Here is a 9,435-nt window from a genome sequence, read left to right as displayed (position 1 = left end):
ATGACAGATTATAGTATTTGGAATCTGGCGGTCAAAATGACCGCTCACGGCAGTTCTAGTAGTTATGGAATCCCGGCAATTCTAGTGTTAATAATAAACACCTTCATTTACAAATTGCATTTTGTGTTTACTTGTGTTGTCCTTGACTATTGTTTAAATTGGTTTGATGTTCCAAAACACTTAAGTGTGACAAACATGCAAAGGAACCGGAAATGAGGAAGGGGGCAAACACTTTTTCACACCACTGTAGTCTATGAGAATTATTACTTGTGTTTTGTATTACATTGTCTCAAGAGAAAAAGCAGGAAATTTGCCTTTTCGCATATGTTGCTGCTGATGAATGATTAGTTCTTATGCATCTGTGACTGCATGTTTGTCTGCTTCCAATTTTTAGTTTGTATGTCTATTTTATAGTTTTTACCATGTGTTTCATTGCTAAAAGCCTAATCAGTTACAAGGACTGCAAATTAGCTTATGGATTGAAGTCCCACGAATATTGCATCGGTTGCCCTTTAGATAGTAACAATGCCTACATGTGTTGTACCTGACAAATTAACTAGTAAAAAGGGCAGTCTGACATCTCACTATTTGGGCATGTTTGTGCATTTGTCCTGTTTGTGCATGTGTGTGTATTTTGGGCTTGTGTGTAATGTGTTAACACCAATAGAGTCTCGTCGTTCCTAGTTGCTACTTCCTAATGTCTCTGCTAGGTAAAAAGACCCAATGGGATGTATTCAGTTGAGCCCTTTTAACACCAGGGCTTAACAAGCTTTTTGATCTAATTTTTCAAGACCTTCTTCCATCCTTTTCTATTTAATTACAATTTTACATGTAAGTGTTTAGACATCTGCACAGGTATGAGTAGTCATGTACTACCACCACTTATTTGCTTTTTTTGCATGAGAGTATGAAAACCAAGTTGTGAAATGACAAAATTCATTGGGGATTATTTCTTGGCCATGCGCCGTGTCGTCCTTGAATCTCCGCTGGTTGCATGGCAACCTCCCTGTGACAACAAGACTCCAGGAAGACACTATGCCCGGCCAAGAAATAGCCCAGCACATAACTCCTCGTAAAACAACAAACTACTCTTTTTAGATTTTGTCTTTGTGTAGATTAAACAATCGAGATATAACACGTTGGTTAGTGAACTTTAGAGAAGATGATAGGTGGAGTTGGGTATCTATCAGTGCATTAGGTCACTGCTGATGTAATGGATTTCTTGCATTTCTAAAAATGGCAGCTAGAACAAAGAAGCAGAGCCTTCCAATACCCCTCGAGCACATGCTCATCTACATATATACGGTCAGGGATTCTGCAGCAGCCAGTTAGTCAGTCAGCAGAGCCCACAACAAAAGCTCAGCCTCGCCCATGGGTGCTGACACAGCCTGACCTGGCCTTCTGATGGATAGAGGAAAAGCAGTACAGGATGTGGACGCAGGCCTATTGTAGGTGCTAAAGTTATCCAAACTTCCTCTTAGCCGACAGGAGCACAGCATTCCAAACTCCATCAAAGACTCATTGTGCTAAAAATGGCACACTGTGAATTTTAACATCAAGTGGGAGTACTGTACACCTCATTTCTGCACTACAATGTCTTACAAATAAACATGTTTACCAGGCTGTTTGTGTCAATGAGAAGAATAAGGATATGTATTGTCATTCCACACGTCATGTGTGAAAGGGAAATAAATGCCTTTGTGTGTGTGTGTGTGTGTGTGTGTCTTTCAAACAATCCTGCATACGCAATATATGTCACACACAGCACGGTGTTGTAGGAGCGTTTGTACAGCAGTGGGGGCGGGGCAGTGTTGCCAGAGATTGTCGCTAGATTTTGCTACTTTTCCGACCCCTTAGCAACGTTTTTGTAGAACAGAAACATCAGAATTGTCCAATGAGTGTAAGGTCTTTTTCTCTTGGGCCCGCCACAGTCACCTATCTCGCCCACGGTTGCGCAAGGTAGTGGGCCAGCGGCGTGCATGGAACCATAGGCTCGCTGCTGCTCCTTAGTCAGAAGTGACAGAGAGGGGTGATTATGGCGGTTCACCAGTGTTTGTGAATGGGTGAACGATAGGCCAATTATAAAGGGCTTTGTCCGGTAAGGTGGAATGGTGATATTCACCGTTTACCGTTTGATAAATGGTTCTCGAGAACGCTTCCAAAAAGGCGTGTCACCTAACTATTGGGGACCAAGTGTTTTATAACACACATGTTGTTTGTGAGAATTTACACAATACATTTGTGAGAAGAAAAAAAAAAATACTTGGAACCAAGTTATCGGCCTGTTCCAACCTGACATGTGCTTCATATTCCAAGGTAGAGTTGGGCGATTTGGAGAAAATCAAATATCAGGTTATTTTTGACCAAGTACCTCGATAACGATATTTAGTGTTGACACATGGTGTTTTCACAAAATATTTACACAATAGGATTCTTTACATAAAGAACAATGTGAACAATCCGGTAAGTTCAGAAAATGACATCACTTTACTGAAATGCAGCCAAGTAAAGACAACACAATGTCATATAACAATATCCAAAATCTAAATCCACATGTAGTCTCATAACACAAATTTGATTTATATGGATACATTGCCCAGTCCTAGTCCAAGGTAACGAGATGGCCAACTTTGCCCAAAGTCTGCACTTTGCAAATGTTTTGAGTTGTAACAATAAAAGTTATTGAGATGCAGGATTGATCATCATCCTCTCTTCACTATTTCAGGGCAGATGTTGGATTGACCTGCCTTATACACATACTGTTGAGTCCACAATGGCAACGCCACTTCCAAATGACTTCAAATACATCTTTTGCATATGTGTAATGTCTATGTAATTTATGTTTGGATATCTGGCAACACTGATACTAATATATCTGTAAAAAGGCACAATAGTCTGATGATATCAGCCTGTTGAGTTCAACTCTGCATTTCATTGTTAATAGCATTGACACCATCGTAACAGTTATATCACCTCGGGGTGATTTCAGATATCAAATTATAGCTGCTCTGCAGCGTGGTCGGGGCCGAGCGTTTTGAACTCACAGGGAAGGTGTCCAAAGCAGAATGGTTGATTTTGTATAAGATGTAACATTGGGACCGTTATGCTTTCAACTCTCAATCTTGGGATCCAAAGGCAAACGTTATCCAACATTATAACATATTATCCAACAATAACATTATCCAGGTGAAGACGCCTCTACCTATTTGGGCTATATTTTATTGAGCCTGGGCTGACTCAATACCATGAGTTTCCTAAACTGGAACTGGACCGATTGTTTATCAGAATCAAGTGTGTTAATGCAGACACACATTAAAAAAAGCAGGGCGGTTGTCCACTGCTTAGATGTGTATATCACCGTTGAGGCCTTGGCAGTCTCTAAACTCAGGGAGCTATTATCTGGGTGAAGTGACATCCCAACACCAAGTAGACAAGGAGCAGGACTACATTAAAATGCGTAATGATAAACGTCTAAAAAAAATATTTTCTCATTAGCAATTTCTTTTCACAAATATCAATAAATGCCAAACTGATGTTTAAAGATGCTCTATTTTGCATTGACTGCAATGCGTAGATGGGGGCACTTTTTTTTTAAATTCACTTTGAGGACGAATTCTTAAATTTTGCACAGCAAATCTACAGTGATCTTCAGATGTTGTGACATTTCATTTGGAATATATATATATTATTGCAGTATATTGGTTATATTACTGGCCCATTTTCATGACGAATCAAAAATCTGAATACATGTATTTTCGTCGAGAAAAGTCTGAAGATGTTGCCCAAATTTGGTGTCAATTGAACCCAAATTTTGGGAAGAGATCGGTCTAAGAAGTTTTTCAGTTTTTGCAAACAATAGAGTAATGGACCTCAAATTGCTACTGGGTAAAAGAGTACAGTGTCTGCTCTATTGGGGCTACAGTTTGGCATAAGTTGCGACGGTGTAGTGTGTACGGTTGATTTGTTATGAATTTTAAGTTTTGAATTTGAAATGACTCTTGCAGCGCCACCATCAGGACAATTAGAAAACAAATTGTCCCGACTGTGTTTGGCATAGGACTGGACTTGTGGGCAAAGTTTGGTGACTTATCGTGCATGGGAACATGGATTTCTTAGGAAGAATATTACCAGCAAAAACATGCTTCGCTGCTCGGCAGCCAATGACAAGTGTTCCATAATATATTATTTATAACAGATCACGTCATGTTATAGAAGTGGAACTGATAACGACTTGGCATTTCTAATAAAATGTCTTTGATTGATTGTTGCAGTCAGTATCACATGAGGTCTTCACTGCCATGTGCTGTGTCTATGTATCTAAAACTTGGCCTCAAGCACTTCAATGTTACTGCTAACCCGTAGTGTAAATAAGTAATGTGTTTCCAGCATCCCTACAGTTATTTGGACAGGATCCCGGTCTTTAGTTTGAGCAAAAACAACCACACCTCACACTTGGAAAACTATTGTCTCTTGCTACTGCCCTGTCCTTGCCTTGATGTATGAGACGTATATCCTGTTCAGGTGGCAAAACACATAAGCAGTCTGCAGGGGAAACAAATATCTTACTCACGTTCCATTTTGTTTCCTTTTTGCTTACAGTGTCACTTAAAAGGTTAGCCTTTGTGTTTTCCTCCCGGGTTAAAAAAAAGACAGAAATTTGACCTTTCTCAGACTTTTTTTTAAAGCTTTCAACAGCACCACCTTACAACCCCTAGTTTGACACTACTTGTTGGAATTAATGGTCAATAACCCTCATTTGTATAGAATTGTACCTAATATTTGAGTTAAAAAAGCAGAATTATGCATTATTTTGACTAATAGTTAGGATCAGAGGAACTTTTAGATGGGTTTAGTCAGGAATGAAAATGATCAATTGTGTTTGCAAAGAGCTTTGTATGGAATCCAATCCTTTTCTCGGGGTAATTTGGTTAAAAAGAAAACCATATTTAAGTTATAGACATTGTTTAAAGGGCTCAAATTTGACCCAAGGACAACAGGAGGGATTTAAAGTTGCAATAGACAGGTCAAGTTAAATTAAATTGCTTATTAGGGCTACAATGGAAAATAGCATCATACCATATTGCTAATCTCAACCACCATCAGGCAACGTCCTTTTTAAGGTACTTATTATTCGACAACTTTGAATGCAAAAAAAACACAATCTATTGCAAATTTTGCAAGCAAACCTTCATTCTAATACTCTTATTTTGTCTTGTTCTGAATGACACGCACATGTTCGCCCCTTAATGAAGGACTGACTCAGCCAATAGTCTGCTAGGCCCTGCTTGTGGTACAGTATCTGCTTGCATTTAAGAATCAGCGCATCTTTACAAAAGTTGTAGAGTAATCATGTTCAATAATCGGGATTTCAATACTGACCAAAAATAAATGCAATTGATATTTGTGTATCTTGATTTCAAGATAAACAAAAGCACATATGCACCAACATATGAACAGGTACAATATGTGAACTGTGGTATTTAGTGGTCAATATCTGAAACTGAGCTCTACCATTTGGTGTCAAGTTGCCCAACAAGCTCTACCCAGAATGCAAACAAGGACATTCCCACAGAGGACAATGGCCCTGGAGTAATTAATAAATGAATGTTCAATTCCTTTTCAGAAAAGTAAACATTATGAATAATTATCTATTATCTCCGCTCATCAAAGTTAATTTTCAAAGGAGTCAACAGTCAGCTTTCTCCTAAACAACTCCCACTGACGAGTATGTGAAACAAGATTTAAAATCAACATGATTCCTGTATGTAATTTCCCTTTCATTCCGCCAAAGACACTCGCTCACATGTGAACTGCGTAGAATGTTTCCCCAATAAAAAATAAATTAACACTAAGGTATAAAAGCATTGTTTCACTGACCTCTTTTGGTTAGAGTCTCAAATCTGTTGTAGAGCCCGACCGATGTCAGGCATTTCCCAATCTATTTGTATCGGCATTCATAAAGGCAGATTTTTTTCTTTAAATAGTAATTCCTCAAAATCCCTTATAATGGAAAATAAATGATCATGATAAAAGAATATTAAAAAAAAAACGGACTGTCAACCATGTTATGAGTTATGCATGATGCATGATACTGCATATGCATGTCACATAGTTTGTCCACCAGAGGACACTCTACAACGTCCCTGTAGGAAACTGATTTTTTTTTTTTATGTATTTTTGTTCGAAGGACTTTAAGTTTCATATCTTAAGTTTCTATTTTTATACATTGTATGTATCAGAACTTTAATATATTTTGATGTTCCTCTGTTATGACAATAAAACTAATTATTATATTATTTTAGTGAGAACTTATAAATAACTACAAATAACTATTTTTTTAACTATTTATGTTTTGCGTTTCCAAATTAAAAAAAAAAAAAAACACAGTATGTTGGCTCACATATTGGCATATACCCAAATATTCGTATGGTATCGGCCTTAAAAATCCTTTATTGGTCGGGCTCTAGTCTGTTGGACAAGTGACCATACACGGCAGATGTGTGCTGCTGATCGCGCCACCGACTAATAGTGCTGTAAGAGAATGGAGGGATGGAAAGTCCGATTTTGTAGTTTACAAGGTGTGTGGCACCCTCCCGTTTTATTGAACCGTCTCCTATCACAAAATAAACTGCCCCATTAAAGAGTGATGGTTCGCAGACAGTTAGGAAACAGGAAGAAGAGATACAAATGTATTTTTTTAATGAAATTATATATATATATATATATATTTGGCCCATTTGCGACTAATGAGCTTGCTAAATGTCAGTTAGCAGGCTAGATAGCTCAGAGTGCTTTCCCTGTCCCTCTTCATAATGTCCAATCCTGAGAACTAAATGCCAGGGGGAATTAGGTCAGTTAACTTCTCCTCTCTGTATCTCTGCAGGGTAAATCCAGACAGCTAGCTAGACTACCTGTCCAATCGGAGTTTTCTGTTCCGATTAAAACTACTTTAGAACGTACATGTTCCACCAAAACAAGTTCCTTCCCAAGGCTATTTTTGTAGCGGCACCAGGGCTCCGTCAGGTGCTTAGCTCCGCCCATGACAATTGTGATTGGTTTAAAGACATGCCAATAAACCAGAGCACATCCCGTCCTGGAATGCAGACCTTTCTCCGGAGCGCTGTGGAGGAAGGTCTGGGAACGCCAGACTATGGGGCGAATGACTAGCATGCTCCAGGCTTCCCAGTGAACTAGAGTAGATCATCAGCTTGGCTTGTGTTTAATCCCTACGTCCAGCTAGGACACAGCATCAATTTTGATGTTTCTCTTTCTAACCAAGCCTTTAAAAGTGAGTTGTACGCACCGTATCACACGTGTGAGAGTAACACCACAGTTATAGTCAACCTACCTGCAATGCGAATGACAGCCCTCTCTGCTGGATCCAGAACTTCCCCTGAGGCTGACTTGGAGCGTTTGACCCGCTGGTGTTTGGACAGGTTCCAGGGTAGGGTGTCTCCAGGACAGGGGACGCCGCTGCTCTCTCCATAGCTTTCCTCCACTGGGGTTTGCTCCCTGCGTCTGTCTTTACGGCTCGCCATCACCTTTCCTACCAGAGAGATTAAAAGTCACAGTTGGTAAAAAAGCCGGAGGAGTCGAGCAGTATCGGTCATGCGTATTGATCTGGTTACAATTTCATGTACAGCAGTTTGCCAATAGTGATAATTAGGTGTCCGAGATCGCCAATGGCATTTTTCCATTCATGGTACCTGCTCGACTCGGCTCGACTCCAACCTTCTTCTTTCCAGTGCAGATTAGTACAGCCTCAAGCGTGAGGCGAGCTGTGGTTGGTCGTCATAGCAAGAAACTGCCGTTACCTTACGCGACACACACACACAACGTCAAAGGTGTGTTGTTTTTGATTCTCGGCATGTGTATGTTTGCCACAGCCAGAAGACAAATTAGTAGAGCCCGACCGATATATATCGGCAGGCCGATATTATGAATCACGATATTCATTTTCAGTCATTCATCGGAATCATGCCTCATGTATAATGACACCCCCCCCCCCCCCCCCCCCCCCCCCCCCCCCCCCCCACCCCACCTGTCTGTCATTAGCAATGATGACGCAGTGAATAGTGATGATTCTCTCCGACCAATCACGAGTCTGCAGGTTTTCACGTCACATTTTGGTATCTTCTCAGCTTGTTTGGAACCTCGACTGAGTTGGTACTGAATAAAAGTACTCGTTAGCAGGTAACCAGGGACTTTGTTCCGTAATGGAAACCAACTAGGACAAGTAGAGTCGACTTGAGCTGAGTTGAGTAGTTACCATGCAATGGAAAAACGCCGTGAACAGTACAAAACTATATATTCTCTAGGCAAGCATCAGGCTAATCATTATACCACTTCAGTAAAGCAGCGAGGGTCAGCTGTTGTGTCAGGTGTTCTCCTGTGTGCTGTGATCTCACACTTTCAATGCTTAACTGCCATTGAAATGTTTAACAAGATAAATTCAAAGTACTTAACATTAGAGGACAATAAAATGCAAAATACGGGGCTAGACACAGAATGTTCTGTGACATTTCATTAGTGGTATGTGGAGGTTTGGCTGCAGGTTGAGGCTCCAGACCACGATAACAGCACTGTATGGGCCTTCACACGCTCATGCAAAATACCAGATGTTACATTGCACCTCCATGGCTTGTTTTGCTTTTCCTATATCAACTTTGTCAAGGGATGAGAAATGAGTAAAGTCAAACATGTCCACTGATATAGCATTGCACTCCTATAACATTGCCAGAGTTACAATAAACAGTGTTTTAAATCGATATTGCAGAACGAGAGCTATTGTTTTATTCCATCTATTTTCCCTATTGTCAAAAAATGGCACCTACATTGCCCACAATGCAACTAGACCGCCAACAGTTCAGGTGGAGATTCAGGTGTGTTATGCTGGTAATGTAGCCTTGAGCTGCTAGCCTTAAGCAGGGATAAGGCTACAGAGGTCTGGTCAGATCACTGCTTTAAAAGGCAGGGTTGGGAACTATTTAGACGGAGCCCCAAGAAGACTACTTTCAAATCTTGCTAGCATTTCAACTTCTGACATTTTACCAACCACAACTCCACAACCGTAGATCTGAAGTGACATGACTTGAGGCAATTTAAATTTGATTTCGTCCAGCTCCTCCTGTAGTCACAAAAGGCATTAAACAACTTTTCTTTCCACGTGTGCACATATATTTTATGTGTAACATTGGTGGAGTTTTCCTTTAAGTCAACACTGCATAACACTTCCTTTCATTGCTGGCAATCACTCACTATAATTTTGACCATCTGCTCTGTCTCTGACCTTTGAGCTTGGGTTAAATATTCACCAGTAATGTGTAACAGCATCAGATACTGTATAAATAGAAGAGCAGAAATCACCTGTGTTCCAGTGTGAAATATCACAACTGAGTGTATATATATATATATATATATATATATATATATATA

The 9,435-nt window shown here is 40.0% G+C and overlaps 1 protein-coding gene across 8 annotated transcripts in view; it reads right to left on the bottom strand.

The window, feature by feature from the left end:
* LOC117946383 (plectin-like) overlaps nucleotides 1-7,541 on the bottom strand; it is a 156,731-nt gene extending 149,190 nt beyond the window's left edge. For all 8 annotated transcript variants that reach the window (XM_034874478.1, XM_034874479.1, XM_034874482.1 and 5 more), the window contains exon 1: nucleotides 7,349-7,541. In XM_034874478.1, the coding sequence (XP_034730369.1) occupies nucleotides 7,349-7,538 (190 nt within the window). In that variant the 5' untranslated portion in view covers nucleotides 7,539-7,541. The remainder of the gene's footprint in view (nucleotides 1-7,348) is intronic.
* Nucleotides 7,542-9,435: the final 1,894 nt, after the last annotated feature.

The sequence above is a fragment of the Etheostoma cragini genome, chromosome 6 (assembly GCF_013103735.1).
Source record: "Etheostoma cragini isolate CJK2018 chromosome 6, CSU_Ecrag_1.0, whole genome shotgun sequence".
NCBI lineage: Eukaryota > Metazoa > Chordata > Actinopteri > Perciformes > Percidae > Etheostoma > Etheostoma cragini.
This window is presented reverse-complemented; position numbering and strand designations above follow the sequence as displayed.